Source organism: Triplophysa dalaica, chromosome 25, assembly GCF_015846415.1.
Source record: "Triplophysa dalaica isolate WHDGS20190420 chromosome 25, ASM1584641v1, whole genome shotgun sequence".
NCBI classification, from domain to species: Eukaryota; Metazoa; Chordata; class Actinopteri; order Cypriniformes; family Nemacheilidae; genus Triplophysa; species Triplophysa dalaica.
The window spans coordinates 10,430,495-10,453,989 of record NC_079566.1 but is presented as its reverse complement, the minus strand read 5'-3'; the positions used below and the strand labels follow the sequence as shown (position 1 = coordinate 10,453,989).

Sequence of the window (23,495 nt, the reverse complement as noted above, 5' to 3'; positions counted from 1 at the left end):
TTTAGGTAGCTCCTGCTTTTTCAGGTGTGCAAAATTCTTCTTCTTTTTGTCTGAAGAAAATAGTGTACCATGATATTGCATGTTTTTTTGAAAGGGTAGGACCAGTGTTGGGTGTAACTAGTTACTAAGTAATTAGTTACTGTAATTTAATTACTTTTCCCTTGAAAAAGTAAAGTAAGGGATTACTCATATGTTTTCGGTAATTTAATTACAGTTACTTTTGATGTAATTAAACTAAATACTTTGTGAAATATATGCGTGTTCAATAGTGTAATTCACATCAAAATTCAAAGTCTTACTTTAAAATCTGTGCTTTAATTTATAATTCTCACATTTGTAATACTTTGGTCAGTTAATAATATTATGTTAACTTATCAAGGTTGATGTAGGATATATAAAGTAATTAGTAATGAGTAACTAAATTCCTTTTTGGAGAGAGTAATTTGGACAGTAATCTAATTACACTATTGAATATGTAATGAGTAACTAGTAATTAATTACTTTTTCAGAGTAACTTACCCTACACTGGGTAGGAGATACAATACTGAGTGAATGTTCTGTACGCAGGTAAACCAGGCTAAGGTGATAGTTTTGATGTTAAATTTTATAAATAAATAAATGTGAATGTATCCTGGGGTGTCATATACATACATGATCATGATCCTTTTTCTGTATCATGGTATGGTCACAACAGTATTTTTATTGAAAATAATACCTCAATGGCTGCATTCCATTCAGTGTTAAAGGTCGCAGCTGCACCTTTGTAGGATCCCGGCCACAGTGTCAGAGTAACCAGATTTCTCCGGACAGCATTTTTGTCACCCCATAATCTGATTCCTTTACAAATACAGTAAGATGAAAATTGCAGAAGAGAAAATAATTTTGGCACTCTCCATTGGGAATCCATTTGCAAAATAGTTTACAGTAGATGGCATTCTTTCAGCACCTTCTCCAACAGTGTGATGGATCACGTTGTCATCGATGTTCAGTCCATCAGTTCCAAACACACCAATAGCAGGAGCGAAGCCATGATGGAAAGCACATCCCTTGATGTAGGACTCACCAGTCACCTATAAAATTCACCATTTTGCTTTAGTGTTTTGCGGCAATGCACAACAGTTCTGAATGTGGTGTGCAGAAAACATCCATCAGGGATCAAAATGAAGATTTACGATCTCTTACATTTCTCAGGTTAAAAAATGCAAGAGAGTAGCGCGGGTCTGATGGGTCGTCCCATCCCTCCTGTCCTGTGCGGTAGAACTCAACGTTTCTGATCTGGGCTTTTCCTATAATGCAAGCATCAGAATTACAGGCACATTTACAAAGATGATTCTGACACATGTGTTTTTGTAGTAGAAGGGTATAAATTAATTACTTTATTTGTCACTTACACCGTCTCGCCACATCCAGCGTGGACAATATTTGAAATTATAATGGGTTCTGTCGTAACGCATATGTCGCGTACGGTGTAGACACGGTGTTACCGGCAGGTGACCTTCTAAAGAATTACAGAAAGGTTTGGAATCCCTTTATAGGGGTTTTACCTCTGTATATTATTCCTCTTTCTGTGAAGGTTCCCACCAGTACTCTTGCTCCATAAGACTGTGTTTTCATTTCTGGATACTCCTGTCCAATGATCTTGATGTTCCTGCTCAGAAGACCCACATTTCCTGCAAGCTGATAGCTTCCAGAAGATCCTGGCACACTGTACCTTTGTCCTATATGACGACAACCATATTTTGTGTTAGATAATACATTTACAATGATGTACAATTATGTATACAATCATTTTTCAACTTAGATGTTATATATTTTCATACAGAACTTAGCATTAAATGGAAAACAATTATGCTTCAACCCTCCATTCATGTTTCCTGTTGGGGAGTCCAACAAAAACTGCTTGTTGAATTGGGGATTTAAAAAATATATTTTTGTATTGAGGACAGTATGAACTGACTTTATTAATTGTCTTGCAGTAAATCGTATAAATTGAACAACTTGATCTTTTTGGAGCTATATTTACTGGGCTATTGTAACATTTATTTCAAACATTTATGTCAAAATTTTCTATAATTATTATACACACACCCCTGCGATTATGAAACGGACCAATTATAGAGGTCAATGAACGCCCAGTTAATTAAAAACTTTTAAAAAGTATATTAGTTTATAAGATAACAGTTTATGTAAACGTAACAGTGAACATATTGTGAGTACTGTCTGAGGTAATAATGAGGTATTTTAAAGTTCCCGTGAACCGGAAGTTGCTATCGTTTTTACTTCCGTATTTTGATTTGATTTCCGGGTGAATTTTTATTTTTAAATTACAAAAATAGTGGGCGTGGTTTTCGATTTTATCTGCGATTTGTTTCGATGTATAAAAACAGCTGTTGCATTTTGAAATTGAAGTGGTAGCAGACTGCCAGTTAAAGGGGTGGAGTGAAAAGTAGCTCCGCCCAAGCCATCTAACATACGTCACTTAAGGATGGAAGTGCATTTTCTGATTTTGACTGAAGATTATGAGGGAACATCAATTTTTAAAAGAGAATGAGCCACATTGATAAAATATTTACAATAGACGCTGCAATATTTCATGAAAAAATAGGCATTGTATTTTTTAAGGAATTTACCTGTTTTGTTTATTATTATTAAGAGTTATTTTTTACCATCGTTACCATATGGGTAGTTTTGTGTATGAAACTAAGCTATTGAATCACCCTCTGCTTGCATAAACAACTTTTTTTTCAATCTATGGTTAACATACCTGGTGTAAAAAGAAAAAGCAATTATATAAGGGATATATTGGCTGGTTTTGTAAGTGTGGGTCCCCAGGTTAAAAAGTCATATTTGTGTCCTTCAACATTTTAAGTGTTAAGTACAGTACAAACCAATGTGTGTGTATGTTACAGGCTGGTTCAGGATCAGTGTGCGGCCATAATCGGAAATTGCGGATATGGTGCCGATTTCTGTTTGCCATGGGTCATAACTGGTGGTGGACAGAAGAATCCTATCTCCAACCTGAAGGTAAAATAAAGATTCATGACATTATGTTTTTATGGAAACAAAAAAGAGCATGTATAAAGTGCAAATGTGAAGAACACAATGATATAATGTGTATACTTTTAATATTTGAAAGCTTTACCAGTTGTTCATGACACAATTAATTACAATTACTATCAAATTATTCTTAAATTTAACTTGTTCAAATGGCAACCCATAGTAAGTCGTTCTCTTGGGCAGTAAGTGATGGGTTGTAATCTTTAAAAAGATTCTGACCTTCCAGTCAACAGCTTCCTCCAGAAAGAGTGTGTTGTTTCCTGCCTGGACTGTTCTCTCCAGTTTAGTGTGATACACATTGTGTGGCATGCCATACAGATCAAGAGATCCAAACACACCTGGAAAACGGCAATGTTCCAATAAATATAAACTTTAAGTTTGTCACTTACTACGTTGTCTGTTGTCTGCATGAATTTATTTTACGCAGACCCTTTTAAGACTGTTTTCTAAGGAACTGTGGTATCTATTTAGTGCTCTTACCCAACACTTTAGACCCCTGGTTTATGTCAGGCAACAGCCAATCGGGTGTGAGATGGTTTCCTTTCAGTATAATCTGTAGTTCACCTCTGAAGGGCTGATCAGCCCGTCCAGCGATTAGACGTCCACCCTTGATTCAAAGTAAAATTAGTTCCTTTAATTATTTTTCAGTTAAACATCCAACATCCTTAAAGTATCTTAATATCTATTTATCAAATGCAAAGCTGCATTAAATATGATCGAAGATACATTTTATAAGTTTTATTTTATTACTATGTAATAAGTGTATTTATTTGATCCATTTTCACTTTTCTTAATGATTTGTTTGAATGAATTGTTTAGTAAGCTAATTTAGCCCTCTAAAAGAGTTTGATTCAAAGGTTGAAATTCAGCCTAGACTGTTACCTGAATGGAGATATATGTGACGTTCAGAATAACATTGTTATAATGGGAAACGCTGCTGTTGGAAGTGCCATTATTTGTGTCTGGAATCTCCAGAACTCCATGTATTGTCAGCTTGTTCAGGGAAGGAATTACTGTGTCTACAATCACACATGTCCCTTTAAAACAAAGTGAGAAATTTCTACATTTGTGACAATTTTTAGGGTTTAGATACATACACCATAAACTACCCTTTTACTGTTTTGGACCTGCAGCGTTAGAGATGCTTACCTAATGGAATGACCACATTAGAGCCTGTTTGTGGAACAGCAAAGTTGTTTTCTGGGCTTGACCTCCAAAATGACTCATTTGACCAGAGACTACAACCATTATATGTGCGGCTGTGTATTAAATAATCAAAGTCAAACAACAGATACTTTGGTAATATAAAAATAAAGGTGCTGAGCAAGTGTGTCTATAACATACTTGGATCCGGAGGGAAAAATGCCGGGTAGAGGAGGTGGAGGTTGTGTTGGTGCGATACACTTGGGATAGTAACACTGATACACATAGAAATACACATATCTGTCTTTAAGCGACCGGTCCACACTGTTCCTCCTCCTCCTGTTAGCTGTACGGTCTTTTCCAGACACTAGTCAAAATATAGCAAGCATTCAATTTTTATGGTTCCACATTATTGAGATTTTGCATTGAATGAATAATTCATTATGTAGACATTTGAACATGACACTGTCTTGGAACTGATTTGAAATGTGTCCTCTTAACATTTTGCATCTTAACCAAATGTGTGTATTAAGTGATGAAGAGTTTTACCCATGTAGTAGAGACTGTTTGAAGACTCGTTGAAGAACCAGTCGCCATTTACATTCACTGTAGGGTTTAGAGGCTGGGAGGAACCATTTCGTTGATCTATAATGCGGAACATGTCAGGTGCTTGAGTAAAGTTGTGGTTCAGGATGATGTAATTTTCTGGCTGTCAGTGAAGAAAAGAGGCACAGAATTACACTAAAATAAAATAAAAGGAATTGTATACCCAAAAATGAAAGCTTGTTATTTACTCATGCCATTGCAAACCTGTTGGTATTGCTCTCAAAAAACACATTTGTATTGTTTTTGAAATGTAAAGCTGACTTTTGTTCTGAAGCCTACCCTGTTGTATGCCATGTGCAGACTGTGAACAAGTCACAGAAACTAATTTGAACTGTTACTGTTTGGTTTATGACAGTCATGTACACCATGAGCTGGTTAAATGCTGCTTAAATATATACATCTATATTTTACAGAAAAATAACAGCATGTGGATTTGAAACAATACAAGAATGAGTTAATAATGACAACATTTTAATTTTTGGGAACATAAGTTGTGGTCGACATTAATTTAAAGACATTGTGTCATGCCCACACTTCACCTTAAAACCGTAGATCATTGCGTTATATGACATGCTGGTGATGTGGGAACCTCGCTCGAACTGCCAGTTGTAGGCTTGGGCTGACGGCACCAGTGCCATCCAACCATATGAGTGGCTCACCATCGTTTGAAGAAAGGGTAGCAGAGATGACCCTAAAGAGACATGTTAGGTCTGTCATTGTTGAAAATGAATTGTACTAACAACTTCTCAATCATCCCAAAAGAAAATTATTTCAGCCTACCAAATGAGTTGGTGAGAATCGCATTGTTATTCCAAAAGGAAGAGGGACTGTAGAAAACCAGCCGGTGGAAGTAAGTGGTGTTGTCACATACTGCTCCAGCTACTCCAACACTCCAATCTGCTGCTTGAGAACAGTGACTTGGGTCGAGCAGGTTGCTCATCGGCACCACCTTGGAGTTCATGTTGCCTTTTTTATAAATATAAAGAGACTGTTACGCAGAAGCTTTTACAGTTGCATTTACACTTATATGTCAGTTTGCTATTTGCTATAATCTCTAATATGTAATGTTATTGTGTTATAAGTCTGTACCTGTCAGGGATCCATCAGTATCTATGAGCGCCACCTCATGCTCCCATCTGAATCTGGCCTTGTTTGGTGACTGATAGTATTGGATTCCACTGAATCTGGCACTCCAGCCTCCACAGCGGTACGTGCATGTTCCAATGATTTCTGCAACCCCGACAGCTGCGCACGATGACCGGTTGAAGCTCATAAACTTGGTGTTGATGACACTCATACCATCATCCAGAGGGAGAACAACACCATGCGTGGTGCAGTAATCATTTCCCAGTCCCAGCTCATCTACGTGACCCACTATTGTGCTGTTTACCACAGCTGCACCTCCTTCCAGGCCCCATCCACTGACATAGTTCCAAATGATCCTCTTGGCCTCCACTCCTGCTTTCTCATTATTGACCATGAGGAACTCGCTGAACTGCACAGCTCCAACATTCACCCATTCAGCTCCTTTCTCATTGTTCCAGGACGTCAGGCGACGAAAGACGGCTGGTGCCGGCGTTACAGAGTAACAGAGACCATTACGCACGGGGAAATAATCTTGGAAGATCCACAATCCGAAGCAGCCCTGAGAATGCACCGTATTGTTGAAGAACTGCCCAAGTGGTACCCTCATCTGACAGCTGGTATAATAAGATTCAATATCAGGATCATTCATTCGGTACAAGAATCCAAAGTGAGTTCCACCAGCCGCAGCGTTATGTCTAATGATGTTGTTTGGGTTTGTTACCCAGAATGCAGCTGGAGTCACATCATCATTTTGCAAACTTGTGCTCTGTTTTACAAATACTGCCAGATTATACTGCAAGATGTTTCCTGTCTCAGTGCCATCTTCAATAAAGAAGGCTCCACCCTTAATGTCGTAGATGACGTTGTGCTCCACCAGTAGGTTGTGAGTGTTGTGGATGCTTATAGCACGGTTGAAAGATTGATGAATGGCACAACCACGCACGTACGACTTGTACTGAACATCTCCCATTAGATGCCAGTGAATTGGGTAGCGTCCCAAACGGAATGCCTGTCCAGCATGAAAAATCTACAAAAAGAAAGAAATAATACTATGATTTCAAAATAATACAAAAAAAAAACATTTTTGAATATCTTTAAGGTCTAAAAGTAAATTTGGGTTTTTGTAGTCCTTTATCAAACTGTTACCTCAACATATTCAATTCTTCCAATTGCCAGGTTTTGGTTTGGTTGTGGTGCGTGGAACATGATGCAACCACCTAACTCATCACTTCCTACTTCCTCTCCAAACCTCCCCTGGAAACATGTCTGGACTGCAAATTCCCCTGTAAGAATATATGAGTATTATTAATACAATTTATTGGAATGTGGTTGCTAGATTGATTCGCCAAGTGATGTTTTAATGAGCATGAATAACTCTCTCAGATGGAGAAACACTCAAACCTGTGTTGAATCCATCAGGGCAAGCTGGAATCTGATCATTCCACTCCTGGTTGTTGGATCCACGGATAACAATGTTTCTGGTAAGAAGTCCCACCTCTGCTCTTGCTTGAAAAGCAGTCCCATCAGGCAGATTGACGGACAAACCCAGATGAGTGTAGGTGAGGGTTTCGGTCAGATTGAGGGTCCTGCCTCCATCTGAAACTGAGGCAATTCTCCTCAATTCATTCTCCGTCTGGCTGTGTCTGTGGATTTATAATAAAGTGATAAGCTCCAAAATCAAACATGTCTCTTAAACAATTCCCTATTTTTATTAGCTGCTTGTTTAAATGTTTAAGCATAACTTGGCAACAAAGTAACCAAGGTGTTGATAATGCCACATGGATTATGCAGTCCAGACAAAAAGGCCAACTTGTGATGCATATTTCGCTGACAAAAATTATTTGAAAATTGTACTTCCTGATTTGGTTTTATTTCATAAGTGCATCAGCTTCCATTCAGCAAACATCAGTCAATTCAGTCAGTGCTTCATTTTTGTCAGTGCATCCATAATGTACCTGTTCCCCGTGGAAGCAATGACAATTTCATCTCCAGCCTTCCAGGTGACGGCATCCATCAGTGTCAGAGTGCTTGAGCCACTTTGTGCAGTCTGAGAAAGACGAGTCCACGTTACAGGTACTGGGATTCCTGAAGAAACACGATTATAAACAAAGCATCACAAAGCATGTGGTAGTCATTCTCTATGGTAGTCATCTTAAGGTCTTATTTATAGAAAACCTTGTCTACACAGCATACAGTACTGTATATAAAGTAAATATTGTATTGTACAAGCATACCATGCAGATCCAGTACCCCCTCTCTGACAGCGAGGGTCTTGGCACCATAAACAGGAAGTTCTTTAGACCGCAGGTGTCCATGAAGAGTGATGATGGCTTTATGCTGGAATGGCTGCTGCTCTGTGCCGATCTGTAAAGCTCCACCATCTGTGATCAGAATGTTCTCCGCCTGTAGCTCAATATCTGCCTCATCAAAAATCAGCCGCCCGCCTTAAAAGAAACATAATAACATTCGCAAAGCCGTCAGTGTATAATGTGGGTTGGTGTGCTGGCTTAAGGTTGTTTACCTTTGGATTTTATACAATAAATTGAAGATTGTAGAATTTGTGTAAAAGAACACACCTTGTATTAGGAGCATCTTTAGGACAGGGGTGCTGGTGTCCAACAGGATGGTCTGACCAGCAGTGATTACAGCAAATGTGCCCTTCTCAGGAGGAGAGAGACCACCCCATGTATAGGGAGATGACCATACATCAATGTAGAAGAAATCAGCACGATCCTGAAAAATAGGAGAATCCACTTTCAACAATGCTTGTTACTCTATATTTGTATATTTTTCTAGTTTAGATGGTCTAATTATATTATATTAAATATATCTAGATGTTACCATTCTGGCGATTCCTCTGTTTCCTATCAAGACTCGAACTTTAGTTTCCTGGGATTTTGGTTGATCGTTGGTCACACAAATAATCTGTGTCTCATTGGCTGACTGGACATCACAGACAGATCCCGCAATAGTCACAGTAACTTCACTGGTGTTTGAACTACTGGTGAGACAGGCAAAAGATACAGAAGATTAGAATAAGTCAACTGTTTGGAATAAACTATTACTTTAGTCTAAAATAGTATTTGGCCACTTAAAGCAAAATTTACTGTAGTTGTTATTGTTCTCACAATCCATAATTTTCTTATTTATTTTGGAAATAACTTTAATCTAACTTTCAAACAGTTCATACAGGTGCACAAGGAAAAGCCTTATACATAAAGTTTTTTTTTTGTTTGTTTTGTGTGCTTTGTTGTTCACCTGAACCCTGAGCCTGTAATAGTGAGTCTGGTTCCTCCAGCTGTTCCTCCCCTGCGTGGTGTGACATCAGTGATCACAGGAGTTAAAGATGATCTGTATGTGTAGCCCGCTGTGATGTTGACGGTATCATTTCCATTCATCACGTAAACCATGCAGACCTGCTCTGTTTTATTCCCTGAAAAATGTAAACAGACAGGTCATATCTTTCATCGGAAGTTATATGACTTGCATCTAAGCGGTCACATTTGAATCCATAAAAGGAAATTATTTGTAGCCTAGCCTTCCTGGCAAACATTTCACAGAAAACCATAATACATATTTCAGATCTACAGGCATAATGAATAATGGTTAGTCACACAAACCACATATTTCACGGCGCATGTGCAATGCTCGATCATCATGCATACCATTGTTGTACGGGACCTCACAGTTCAGTTGGTTAGATGTGGAGGTCTGCATGTCTACGTTACATTCTCTGTCACAGATAAGAACTCTGGTGGTGTTTGGGTCGAATCCAGAACCTTGAACAGCAACAACAGCTCCTCCAGCATAGCTTCCTAAAACAACACAGAACAAATGTATTCTGTAGTATCTTATTACTGTATTTATGCAAAATATATGATGGTGTATAGAAAAACAATTTCAGTGCAATTTTTATTACCTTCGTTTGGTGTGACCCCTGTCAGCAGCAGCTCATAGCTGAAGACAGACTGAGATAAGCCATGACCTTTGACCTGATGATATAACCTAACCGGAAACGTTCCTCCTGCGTGTTCCCCAACAGTGCACATCAGCTGTGTTTCTGTGATGGATGTCACATTACAACCCACAGCATCAATCTTCACTGAGACGAGCGCTGCGTCTGTGCCAAAGCCTGAACCAGAGATGGTGATCTGTGTTCCAACAGGACCTGTGATGAAAACATGTCAGCAGCATTATTATGTGAGCAATGAGCTGATATCAAGTAAAAGCAGCACTTGAATGTAACAACAGGAATGATGAAGCTGGCAATAAATCATAAGGTCATTGACTTTTGCTAGTTGCATGATTAAATTATATACATTTTTTATAAAATGACTCTTACCTGTTACTGGACTCACTGAGATGACATTTGGAGTTTGTGTGATGGTGTAGTTGAAACGTAGTTGCGGGTACAGAACACCATACACCCAAATATCCACCCGCACTTCTCCCTTTGCATGAGGAGGTGTTAAACATTTCACTCTGTCTGGGGTCACTTCTACAATCTGGCAACGGATGCCATCAAGATTCACTACAGTATGTTCTGCCACAAAGCCATTTCCTTCGATCAAGAGTGAAGTTCCTCCTGCAATGCTTCCTGATGTTGGTTGGATGTTGGCCTGTGGTGTGCTGGTCAGGGTCAATAGTCCTGTGGCGAGACCTTTACTCATGACCACCACTCGTAGGGCATGTCCCCCAGCGGGCAGAGCACCGACCAAAAGTGTGATGTTGTCATCTGTAACCCCTGTGACTTCCAGCATAGTGTTATTAGCAGATACCCTTAAATCAGCTGCATTGTTCCCAAATCCACTGCCAGTGACCACAACAGTAGTAGAGTTTCCAGTAACAGAGTCAGGTGACACGCTGGAGACAACTGGTGTAACAAACTGAGAATATTCATACATGCACTCAGAACTGCAAGAGGAGGAGATGGTGTTTACATAGACTGTGACATTTCCTCTGCGAGCCAGAGACGGTGAAGTGTCACACACTATTTGTGAGTAGTTCATGGAAACTACATTACATTGAACATTTGCTACCATCACAGATGCGTTCACAAAACCAGAGCCAGAGATGGAGAGACGTGTGTAGCCGGTCGTGCTGCCCACAGAGGGAGAGATGGAATCAACCACAGGTAGAACCACAAATCTGCGGTGGTTCTCATTCGGAATTGTCATGATGGCTGTACCCAAGTTGTTCACCCGGACGTTTATGGGTAGGAGGGTGCCCACTGCAGCGCCACTGTCAGGACTGAGTTTGCAGTTAATCTGTGTTGAAGTGCTTCTGATGATACGACACAGATGACCTCCAACTTTGACCTATAGCAGAGGTTTTAACTTAATTAAATAAATACACATTTTCTATATTATCACCTTGACGAATCCCTGATTATTGGAATGAATTTTATATCTTTGATATTCCCTAAAGTGAGGTCAGTTTTGATGTCTTTATTGACCTCTAAACCTCACCTCATTTGCACAGGAGATGCTGCTGAAGCCAGATCCCTGGATGCTGATGATGCTATGGGTGGTGCCGTGTTCTGGAGAAATGTCATCCACAATTGGACTGGCACAGGAGGCAAATGTGAAGTACAGACCATCAGAGCTGTCATTAAATACCAGCTGATTCCGGACACAGTTAAAAGTGGCCGAACACGCTGACTCAGATGAGTTCATTTGCCTTGAAGCTGTAGATAAAAAAAGAGAACACGGTTTGGTGAGTATTCAGTGGGTAAGACCATACTGTGATGTAATGTTTTTTTTTATAGATTCTCCTACACCTCCAACATTATGGATGTGACATTTTTTGCCAAACCTTAGCAATATATCGAATCATCCGTTTATATTTTAATAAACCCCTGATGATAAAGTTCAGACATCAGAAAAATATCAGTCAATGAATGAGTTTTCTATTTAAAAGAGAGAAAAATTCATGGATCTTATGGATCTTATGGATCTGACAAAAAGAATGCATGTTTTTGTCAAAATACTTCGTAGGATTTCTGTGAATTAAAAAGTGCAAAACAAAAGCAAATAATACCCAACAAATCTTCATAGACCAGAAAATGTGTTAAATTATTTTAATTTTCATGTGGCCATTTATAATATGGATTGTTGTAGATTGTGACAATTCAGTTACCTGACGATAGAAAACTGAAAAAAAAGTTTAAAAACTTTGAGACTTGACTGTGTCTGGTAGAAACCTTTGGTAAAAAGTCTTTTTTTTTATCATAAGGTTATCAATGTTACCAAATTATTTTCTTCGTGGTTTTCATCAAACATTGTTTTTCTTGATGGAAACTATGATGAAAATCTTTTTGTCACCTAATAAAAATGAGGCGAAGATGTTAATGAGGGAGGATTTGGGAAATTATTAAATCAGAACTAAACTCTTTGTGTGGTAGGCACACATTGGAATTTTTATGTACTGATCTTCCCAGCGGGACATTTTCTTCACAGACAAGGCTAACACTTATCCTAGATCAAAATGCAAGATTGAACTGTCTAAACTGAAAACACACATTAACATGTTTAACTTGAATGAAAGTGTTGCTGTTGTACCTAAATTCACAGAGGCCTGTATTCCAGCCACAGACACCTGAAGCCCAACAGGTCTCTCCTCCAGAGGTCTGACGGTCACTACGCCCTGTAGCGTCTTCTGGTTATAAGAGTCAATGAAGCCGCTACTATAGTAATAAACTCCAGGAGATGTGAAACGGTAGCTGAAAAATCCTTTAACAGGAACACAAAGAGCAGTAGCGTCAGATTTTCCCCCAACTGACATTTGTCACAAATCTTATTGTCCTTTTATTTCCTTTACTGTAAAGCAGCTTTAGTTTACCGCAAAGTCTATTCTCTAAATGCATCTATAAGCTCTGTTTAATACAACATTACACAAAACATTGTTTTCAGTGACTGGCAAGCTGGTATATAATTAAGCTTGTTCTATAATTAATAGAAAGTAGACACCTTCAGTTTTGTTTAACTGATATGTGACACTATGAAAAAACAAGGTCTTGATCACGCTTTAAAAGATCTCTAAAGTTCCTTCAAAAAAAAGTCCAAACAATCAAAAGTCCAAAAACAGCTTGCAGTTTGTGCGGACATAAAATGAATACACAATGTTTGCTTTCGTTGTTGCTTTCTAAGGGCACCTGGGAAAAAACAAAAGCAGATAATCCTGTCTTTCGTCTGACATTGACATGTAACGTTCAGCACGTTACTGCACACAATTTGTCTATTCGTGCTCAGGAATATACAAGTGACAGATACATGAACCAAATGCCATAATGATTTTCCTAAATTCATCTTAAAACACACATTTTTATATAAAATATACACTGCAGGTGCTAAATTGCTCCATGCACAAACAAAAAACATTACCTGAATATGAAAAATGTGTGATATATCGATTAATAATCTGTGATTCACCTAATAGGAAACTCTAAACAGACTATATAGTAAAACAAAAACAAGACATGGCATAATTTGTTGAAGATGTCATGAAGAAAAAGGCTTTTAGGGGGTTTGATTTATCCTGTTTAATGTTTTTTAAATGTGCGATATTATGAAAGTGCTGATTTTTGAAATTGAAATAATATAATATAAATTGGAATGAATAATGTTGATACAGTATATGTTAGATATGCATGTGGTAATGTTGTTTTTGTACCTCTGGCCGTTTTGCTTTCTCCACTTTTGAATACCATGTCATCATGATCAGTACTGCTGGGACTGGACACACTGAAGACCCTGTAGCCCAGATCAGACACAAAAGCTGGTGCCTCCCACCTCCAAACCACTGTGTCCCCAACTGAGACTATAAGTGCAGACGGGCTCCAGACGTAACCCCGACCATACACTAAACACACACAATATAATGGATTATATATTCAGTCAAATGTTCACACATATCCAAACATAGGCATGTGGTCACAGAAGCACATTCAACAAGTCTTTAGCTATTTGTGCTTCTGTAACATACACTCACATTTTTATTCAATTTTATTGCTGTTTTATTGTTTCTTTAAAATCTAAAGTGTTTGTGATCTTAAATCATTTGCATTTTAAAGATACGTCTTATTTTTGTCTGTCAATCATTTTATGTAAAGCACTTTGAATTGCTTTGTTTATAAAATGTGCTATATAAAAAAGGCACGCCTTGCATGGCCCTGCCTATTTTGTTTCATAAGAAAATTACACTTTAGACGACTACTTAGGAACTTAAGGTCCTGCTTTTTTCCTGGCAGCTATTATACTTTCATTGCCATGTGAGCCATTGTGTCACTGCCACTGCAGTATTTAACTAATGTGGGTGACAATGTTAAAGAAAAGATATATTACCTGGGTGGAAACCTTGATTTGTCACTGTGTATGTTTTATTGGTTGGCTGGGTTACACATGTCAGTTGTTCCTCTGAAGCGTCTGTTACTTGGCATTGTTTGTCTCCTGTGAAAAAAAACTTTTTTTTGTAACAACCATGACAACTAGATGTTCAGTTGCTCAGACAACTTTTTCTGAACTTTTAACCTCTTACATAAACTTACCTAGAGTCACATTGTTCTCTGATGGGACCGAGCTGAACCCAGAGCCTCTGATGGTGATGGTGGTTCCTCCATACAAAGAGCCCATCGGTGGAGAGAAGCCTGTCACCTTCAGAACAAACTCTATAGTGGTGTTAACACCAGCACTACATGAAGAAAACACAAACATTTAATCTTTCTCTTGTGAACTGTATGCTTTTAACATAAAAAATATGACATTAGATTGAGTGATCTGAGACCTGGTTAAGGCGTTTCCCTGGTTCCCGACTCTCACGTGGATGTCATATACAGCTGGGGTGAGTTTGGGCAGCATGCAGGTAATGTTTTCATTGGTCCACTGCAACAATTCACACTCAGTCTCACCAACCAGAACTGAGCTGCCATTGACCCGCTCTTCAAAATTTGTGCCTGAGATTGTGAGAATCTTGAGCCCTTTGACACAAACAAAGAGAAAATGTAAATAATAGATCACCAAAATCCTACTTGTTTGTTATTCTGGGGGTGAATATAATGAGGGTAAATTTCTCTGAACCATGTACAAAATTTTACAATATTATTGGGTTCATGCAAATAATAGTTGTGTTAATACAGTTCTACAATACAAGTATGTTTGATGTATGTTTATGTTAAGGTAATTTTGTTATAGAGACAAATGAGGGTTTACTCTTTTATGGTTAATGTAATCATAAAACAGACCAATATATTGTATTTATTACCAAATACTGTTGTAGTGTGTGGGCTGACAGCAGTGATGGTGGCCATCAGAGTGTTGTTGTATGTGAAGGATTCAGTTGATGTTGCTGTCATCTCTCCCATGGTCACTGTGACAGTCTGTTCACCTGATGACCCCTGATTGACATGTCAAACAAGAGTATATGTATACGCATCATTAACTGCAACATTATTATACGTCTGAATAACTGTTAGCAGACAGACTTCTTGTTGAGATTGTACAGCATATAAATACAAAGTCATATGCGTGGTGAATAAGATAAATTATGAATCTTAGTGAAAATGAAGTAAAATGAACCCCTTCACACTTCACTTACAGCAGGAACTATGCATCTCAGTTGAGTGAGTTCAGCTCCAGTAACATTACACTGCTGAGTGCCTATGGTGACAGCTGTATCGATACTGAATCCATAACCAAACACAGTCAGAATCGCTCCTCCTGTGAAGCCAAAAATATCATGTTGGAAAATCTGGATTTAAGGCATTAATATGCAGTTTGTTTTTCTCATAAAATTGTTGTGTACCTGCTTCACTTCCTGTGGTGGGGTGTATGGAGGTCACTCCTAACAGGTGTGTGAAGTTAAAACTGGTGCCGTTCTGGTATCGGGCAATGCCCAGGCCAGAGAAACTCAGAGACACTGGATAGATGCCAGCACTTGCTGGACCAACTCTGCAGGTTATATATGTGTCTGGAACGCATAACAAAAATACTTTATGGTCACATTTCTTCTACATTGTGTGTGAGATGAATAGCTACACAAGTTCCCATACAAGCTCTCAAGAGGGAACTGACATTGAATAGGAGTTACAAAACAGTTATTTTGTTTTCAAGGGACAAAAAGATCTTCAGAGCTTGTTGTTTTTTTACTTACCGGTGACATTCAGGATAGAGCATTCCACATCACCAGTCTTGACAGTAACGTTACCACCACCAAATCCAGATCCGGTTATGTTAACAACAGTTGCCAAACCACTGGAACCTAAATTGCAATACCAGTAACATGGTAAAACAAATAGATAAGACAGCTTTGATTGTATGTGCAACTTTATTAATAGCCTACTACACCTTCTGTAGGAGAAACTACAGTCACCGTTGGGGTCTTCGACTCAGTCCAGGTAAAACTACAATTCCCTGAACACCATGATGGGATGCCGTTGATGAAGACCTCCACCTTTTGAATAACACGCATGTAAGTGTACATGTATCGTACCTGTATGCAAATGCTCTCGAGACATCTTAAAGTATGGCCTCAAAAGGTTTTAAAATGTAGAGTCCTTTATTTTGTTGTCCAAAATGCATGATTATACGTATGTTTGTTGCATTTTGCATGTTTTGCAACTGTTGTCCACAACCCATTTCTGCGACTTAGCTTTATTTTTCAAAAAAAGCATATTGGAAAACAGGAAGTATAAGATTTGATTGGTAGCATAAGACCATTCAATCAAAGTAAATGGTAACCCATGCGGTCAGGCAAGACTGTGCCCCAAGACTTCCTGAAAACCAAATATTTCCTCACACAAAGCTGCAATATCTTTCCTCGTTCAACACTGTAGTACATGCTGGACAGCCCGGATTTACCCATTACTCATGCGCAACCGTTTATTGTCAAAGGTTTCATAATGATTTGGAAAACATAAAGGAGTGTAAGTAATGCTTGATTCTTTGGGGCGGCTCTCTGTGGATTTTCTGTTTCACAGATAAACCTTTCATGCTTTTGTATGAGCCATTTCAGCTGACACACTGTGTAACACTATTGAAATCTGCACACTCAGTGGACATGAGGAAACAGATTTAAAAGGAGCTGTGCATTGCGAACATACGTGTATTGTTGTAAAATCTGTAGTGTGAGAAAAGCACCTGTGGTTTATCTGATGGGATGCGCAGAAAGTCTCCCATAATTCTTTGTTTGAAGAGGCCTCCTTGCTCGATCTTTTCTGATGTCACTGAAGGGTTCACACCGACCACGGCAGAGGAGTTAATCTGGTTAACATATAAAGTATTCCTTTAAGATTATTCAATGAAAATGAAAGCATAGACTATGGGGAAACTTAAATCTATCTCTATATAAATTCTGGAAAATAAATATTTGAAATCACTAGAAATATTTTTAGAATTAAAACTAGAATTAATTATTATCAGAGAAATCTGAGAGGCAGGAGCTTTAAGCACAGAGTTTCATTTTAATTCATTCTCAGTTGATTTATGTTGACAGATGATTGTCATTCTGCTTTGATGTTATCAGTTTGTTTCTTGCCTTGATCAGTGGCTGGTTGCCAGGGACGGTGAGCCAGCTGATGTCCCATATGTTATATGTACAATCTCCATATCTCTGCACATCTAGCTGACCGAGCTCTGGAATCCCCTGAAGTGCGTACTGGAGGTCCCCAGCACTGATGTCTACTGGCAGCCCTAAAGTACAAACACCACACCGAAGACATGAAAAAAACAGTTATTTGCAATTTAATTTTAGAAACAAGACAAGAGCAAAAGTCTGTTTTGCAACTATAACACTGTGACTACATTGGACGCAACCGGCACGATGCGACAGGACATGGTGGGTTTGTCGCATTGCACCGATTGTGGAGATCCAGTGTTGACAAAATTTGAAGTTATAATAGGTACAATGTGTTAATGTCCTCTGTCTTGTCACATTGCGTCCAAATTTCCATGAGCTAACTAATTCAGATAATAAACCTATAGCCAGCATGTTTACCTTTGTTGTGGAAAATGTTGATCTTCTAGCTCAAAAAATTGCTCAGACAAGGAAGGTCCAGGTGTCAAAGTTTCAACTTTATTTGTACAAGTCAAACAAAGTGAGATGTTCCAAGTCCCCAAAACATCTGAAAACTTGGTGTTTTCCAGCCTCTACTTATAGTGAAACTTTTCAAAGGTGAACCAATCAGGTAATTACCCGTTATCAACTTTATTTTTTATCATCCTAACTGTCCTTGTCTGCCACCATTATCTTTAGGCAACAAGGTTTCATGTCTAATAGTGGAATCTCAACCTTGACTTAATTTTTTAAAAAATAAGTTGTGCCATCTGGCTTTTCAAAAATGAGCTGTGCTATAATTTATTTGGGTCTGGCCTTCACACCATCCCTGGATTTTGTATTACTGAAAATGATTAAAATAGTTCATAAAGTCAAGAATCATGCATAAATGTATTGATTATATCATTCAAACAATCTTATCGTTCCAATACTCATCTCTAAGTTAATGTGATTTCTGATCTACTCTCTGATCTACTCCAATACACATCTCTAAGTTAATGTGATTTCTGATCTACTAACACGTCTTTGTTACAAACATTCCTATGAATACTTCTTTATAATCGGGGTAAATAAAAAGCCCCATAGTACACAGAATATGATCAGAATTATACACAATATATTCCCCCCTTTGGGACTCCGTAAGAGTCCCACACATGATTATTACTAACAGAGGAGGAATTTCTACTTAAAATATGTGTTCTACAAAACGAATATATGTGTACTTCAAAATGAATATATGTGTGCTTCAAAACGAATATATGTGTGCTTCAAAACGAATATATGTGTGCGTGAGCAAGAATAATCAACAGTAATGATAATAGTTATTGCCTTAAAAGGACATGCTTATAAGCTATAAAAATAGAAATCCATCTGACCGATTAGGTTATCTCGTAACACGGACAACTCCTGCTTGTTACCATTTACTTAATAACAATGCCCTCTGTATTAGATTGCAAAAAATTGATCGTCTCTGACTGAGTATACTACCATCTGATGGTGAGGAGCAGGTCTAGCAATCCTCCTTACCGCCTGCATTATGCAAGGCCAAAGACACAGTAACATCAGAATTGGCGCCACAATGCAGATTATCAACATCAATATATTATGCAAATTGGGAAATATGTTGTTAAGCCAGTTCCATATCCAATTATCTGAATCTACTTCATCCTTTGCCATCATGGCAGAAAGCATTGAAATATTTTGTATTCCTTGTTCGATGAGATGTCCATCTGCATCGTTGTCTGGTATGTATGTGCAACAAGTCTCTCCAATCATAGCACAAACACCTCCTTGCGATGCAGTAAGTTGATCCAATACCAAACGATTCTGAAGAGCAGTAAGACGTAATCCTTGTAATTCTTCCTTGATTCCTTTCATCATGAGTTTTGTTGTGTTGATGAATGAAGAAAACTCATATCTAGTGATTTCCAAACCAGTCATCAGTGATTCTACTCCTATTGCTGGAGCAAATGCAACCGCAATCTTTTCTGCAACTGTCCATATGTGATGATTTTTTGGCACTGGGCTGTCTGTTAGGAAGTTGAACAATCCTCTTCTCACACGCCGTTGACTGTTCATTGCTTGATGAGGCAAGATAATAACTCCTCCATGTAACTGAACCAAAGCACACAGTCCTGTCCAGTTCTTTGGTAGTGACAAATATATTTGATAGCCACAGAGCCAATAGTATCCTTCAACGACTCCAGTTCCCTTGCGATCAGGAACATGCACAGTTGAGCATGATGGACATTTTGCTCGTCCTTTTTCGGAAGTAAGAAGATATTGGTAGGTAACAAGTGGCTGTGGTACTTTATGAGTAACGGTGAAAGTTGTAACAGGGGGATTTAAGTCGTCTGCATACCGAAGACAGGCCATACAACTTTGTTTCACCGATTTGCTTATAGGCTTATAGATGTCTGAACATTTTTGCTCTGGTATCGTCCCCAAAGCATGACTTCCTGACTTTCTTTCATAACAGACTAGATAGTTAGGGACATGTTTAACAGTTGCTATCTGAGCAAAAAGTCTATTAGGAAGAGGGTGTGGAATCCAAGTGTCGTGCATCATATTCTCATCAATTTGGGGTAACTTTAGTCCTATTTCTTCTCGTAATTTAGCGTCAAGGCCTTTCTTTCGTCCAGCAGCTGCTACTGCAGCCTTGGCTGCTTCAAATGTGTTGTTGGGATTCTGATGTGGCCACCAATCCCCTCCGGTGGTGCTGTGAGGAAAGTGAGCACAAACATAACAGTGTCCGGCAGCATTCATTCTTACGGTATGATTCGTCAACCTCCACCACATGTTAGTAGCATAATGATGAGGGGGATTGGGGTGTTCCATCCATGCGTCGGAAGGCTGTCTCATCTTGCTGTTGACACTTCGTCTTTTCTTTTGATGCTTTGACTCAGACTCTGGAACCAGTAGATCGCCGAAGAAATGTTCAGATGATGTACCATTTACTCCACAGTCCACCCGTCCCAAGGTAGTGTTCAAGACGTCCATGTCATTTGGATCCATATTCATGCCGTTTCTCATAATAATTGGTATTATTATTACACATGTTAAAATGAACATCATAGAAGCTATGCCTCGCTCTCCGCACAGTCCTCGAAACCCCCTGGGATGCCATGGGTGTCGCTTTCCTTCCATTGTGATAGCTGCTACGGTTCAATTCACCTCGTATCCTTCGGTACGATAATTGAAGATCATCCACTGACCTGGTTTTAACCTGGATCCCGCTTTGAATCGTGTATGACAATTATGTGGTTTTAATGTCAAAATCCCTGTATGTAGGTTAATTGAGGGCCAAAGCAAATATTGGGTGTACACAGTCAAAGTCCAACTAGGTTTTCTTTCAGTCCATGTATCCTCTTGTGTTGAAGTAAATCCTACTGCCAGTATAGCATCATCCCGCGGTAACAATCTCAAAGTGTCTATCTGTGACTGTGGTTGTCTTTGTCCTGAAAATGCAGACACATAACCAGAGATCACCAAGTCATAACAACACTGTCTCTCAGTACATTCACTTCTTGATGGAAAATAGAGCGATGTCCTTCTTATTCGGTCCGCAGGTGGTTGTCGGTGTGGAGAATCGATCATATGATATGGCCTGAACTTCTCAGCAAACTGCTTAAAGGCAGCTGACATCAATCATGTATTCCTTTCTTAGGTCTAGTTTCTTGGGTAATGTGCACACTGGTATTCCCACTCCGTGATAGGTAAGTTGTGACGTGTAGTTGTCAAAATGTTCTGCGCTCGATTTATAACTGGTCGTTGTCCAGGTTGTGTAAAGAAAAAGACAATAGTTATTCCAGCCAGGTTGTCGTAATAGGCTTGAACAGCGACTGAATGTCCTACGGCCAGAACCGCTGGATCTTGTTCCAGTATTTGTCGTGCTGCTGGTCCTAGGTGTAGTCTGGGGTACCACGGTCGTGAAGGATGTAGCACCACTCTCTCACTCCAGTGTTGTTGCCTTCCCCATGCGTATTCTTCCTCCTGCAGTGGAAGGCGTCGTTTCCACCCTATCTTAACCTCCTGTCGTCTTCTGTATCTCGCTGCTGACGTCAGTTTGATGATCCCCTGCAACTCTCTCCCAGGAACACACCCAGTCTTGGCCTCTATATTGTGATAATAGTAGCAGAAAGAGAGAAAGAAAGAAAGAAAGAAACACATAATGCATGTCCCTCTTATTGTCATTTTGGGATCTGCCATGGGCAACAAAAACAAGGGGAAAGGGTTTTTTGCCAAAAACAACAAACAAAACATCAGCTATCTTCCTACCTATTTATATCTAAAAGAATATAACTACGCTACACGCCCCAAAAGGAAATACAATTCTAGACTTTCTCCCTTTCTTATATACAAACAGAGTCATAATAGCAAAATAAAAGTGGCACCCTTTTTCTGGTTTGGTTGTTTAACAAGCTAAGGGGTCTCAGATTCTTCACATTTGTCCATTGCTGTAATCATGGTTAACATAAATGCTTCAGAGTCATGTTGCACATTTATCTCTGTATGCAGTAACATTTGTCTAGCTGTGGCCTTAACCAACAACGATCTTAGTGTGGGGAGAACACAACAGAACAATATTGCAAAGATCATTAATACAACAGCAATCGTTATTCCTACTTTGGTCAGCCATTTTCCCCAGGACCCAAACATTGTCTCAAACCATGTCCCAAATGCCACATCTCTTCCTGCATTAGCCGTTATTTCATCTCTAAGGTTTTTCAACTTCTCCATAGCATGAGTAAAAGATCCATCAGGGGCAGTGTTATTAGGAATGTAAGTACAGCAATCTTCTCCAAACATTACACAGACTCCTCCTTTTTCAGCTAATAACCAATTCAGAGCTTGTCTATTCTGCCATGCCATTTTACTTGTTGGGGCTAGTTGTTCTCCAAGAGCTTTAAGTGCATCATTTGTGTAGTTAATAAACCTTTGTTGATTGTAATACAGATAATTTATCCATTCTGTGTTCTTATTTGGGGTAATCCATACAAAAATAGACTCAAATCCAGATTTAACTTCATCTCTTGCTTTAAACTGGTGTGGGATATTTCTAGGTTGACCAATGGCATCTATGTAAACATTTGGGTCACTCTGATAGGCCCTTTTCACTATTTTCTGTTTTGGCTCACTTTTAACATTCTCATTCGGATCCCATGTGATCATAGTGGCATCTTGTATTAGCTTTACTCTTGCACATAAACCTCTCCAGTGTTTTGGTAGTGTTGGTCTTAGTTTGCCTCCACCACAAACCCAAAAGTAATCAGCTATAGCATTAGCCTGATTTTCATACGATTCAATCAAGGGCCACCCTATTGTCATTTTTGGGCAATTTTCCCATCCTATCACTGTGAAATTATCTGAAATTGTAGCGGAAGCAAATTTATTATTCCATTGTCTTATTATCCCCTGCTGCCCTCTCATAGTCTTATCTAAATGCCAAATAGTTATACAATTCCCTTCAAAAATTCCCACATTATTGCCCTCTTTTTCATTTGTGCTATTGTAACATTCGTACTGCAATGTATAATCTATTTCATAAACTGCGGGAACTTCAATCATATTTGTTGGGATCCTCACATCAATATCCATACACTCCTCTCCCCATAATGAATGAGCATAGTAACGTTCCCTATTTTCACGGCCTGCCAGGGCTAAACATTCTGCATGGCAAAAAGGAACAGTGTTTCTCTTGGCACTGCAGTGCCCTGCATAATGTCCAGCGCAATGTCTGTAATCATATGGGTTTGGTACAACGAACAGTTTGCTCAATGGTGACGGGGTGCAAAACACGCAACTATCCATGTACGACTGGTCCACTGTGAAGTGTGCCCACCTGTACCATTCATTTTGAACAGCAATGTCCCAAAGTCTCTCATACTGGGGCGCTTCATCACATGTTGAACTCGTAGGGTGTCCATTCAAGTGCTGACAAGTCAATTGTTGGGAACTCTTCTGCCAGTAGTTGTTCGTCGGATAATTCTGGGCTGGCAAACTCTCGGTCTGTGGTATGGTCTGCACCAAGCTCATCAAGAGTAGTACCGTGACCA

At 39.0% G+C, this 23,495-nt stretch overlaps 1 protein-coding gene across 1 annotated transcript in view; it reads right to left on the bottom strand.

Moving 5' to 3' along the window:
• Positions 1-23,495, bottom strand: part of LOC130415388 (fibrocystin-L-like) — a 47,412-nt gene that overhangs the window by 5,130 nt on the left and 18,787 nt on the right. The window contains exons 25-61 of the mRNA XM_056741052.1: positions 17,422-17,576; positions 17,025-17,147; positions 16,233-16,338; positions 16,039-16,146; positions 15,691-15,855; positions 15,484-15,605; positions 15,151-15,283; positions 14,674-14,866; positions 14,438-14,580; positions 14,235-14,339; positions 13,564-13,752; positions 12,453-12,623; positions 11,361-11,578; positions 10,235-11,210; positions 9,812-10,060; positions 9,558-9,707; positions 9,151-9,325; positions 8,734-8,890; positions 8,469-8,625; positions 8,127-8,336; positions 7,848-7,977; positions 7,294-7,535; positions 7,039-7,175; positions 5,896-6,919; positions 5,587-5,772; positions 5,346-5,497; positions 4,750-4,909; positions 4,402-4,567; positions 4,207-4,316; positions 3,940-4,094; positions 3,538-3,664; positions 3,277-3,395; positions 2,889-3,018; positions 1,545-1,718; positions 1,183-1,286; positions 947-1,070; positions 716-837 (exon numbers count right to left, since the gene is read on the bottom strand). Of these exons, the coding sequence (XP_056597030.1) occupies positions 716-837; positions 947-1,070; positions 1,183-1,286; positions 1,545-1,718; positions 2,889-3,018; positions 3,277-3,395; positions 3,538-3,664; positions 3,940-4,094; positions 4,207-4,316; positions 4,402-4,567; positions 4,750-4,909; positions 5,346-5,497; positions 5,587-5,772; positions 5,896-6,919; positions 7,039-7,175; positions 7,294-7,535; positions 7,848-7,977; positions 8,127-8,336; positions 8,469-8,625; positions 8,734-8,890; positions 9,151-9,325; positions 9,558-9,707; positions 9,812-10,060; positions 10,235-11,210; positions 11,361-11,578; positions 12,453-12,623; positions 13,564-13,752; positions 14,235-14,339; positions 14,438-14,580; positions 14,674-14,866; positions 15,151-15,283; positions 15,484-15,605; positions 15,691-15,855; positions 16,039-16,146; positions 16,233-16,338; positions 17,025-17,147; positions 17,422-17,576 (7,367 nt within the window). The remainder of the gene's footprint in view (positions 1-715; positions 838-946; positions 1,071-1,182; positions 1,287-1,544; positions 1,719-2,888; positions 3,019-3,276; positions 3,396-3,537; positions 3,665-3,939; positions 4,095-4,206; positions 4,317-4,401; positions 4,568-4,749; positions 4,910-5,345; positions 5,498-5,586; positions 5,773-5,895; positions 6,920-7,038; positions 7,176-7,293; positions 7,536-7,847; positions 7,978-8,126; positions 8,337-8,468; positions 8,626-8,733; positions 8,891-9,150; positions 9,326-9,557; positions 9,708-9,811; positions 10,061-10,234; positions 11,211-11,360; positions 11,579-12,452; positions 12,624-13,563; positions 13,753-14,234; positions 14,340-14,437; positions 14,581-14,673; positions 14,867-15,150; positions 15,284-15,483; positions 15,606-15,690; positions 15,856-16,038; positions 16,147-16,232; positions 16,339-17,024; positions 17,148-17,421; positions 17,577-23,495) is intronic.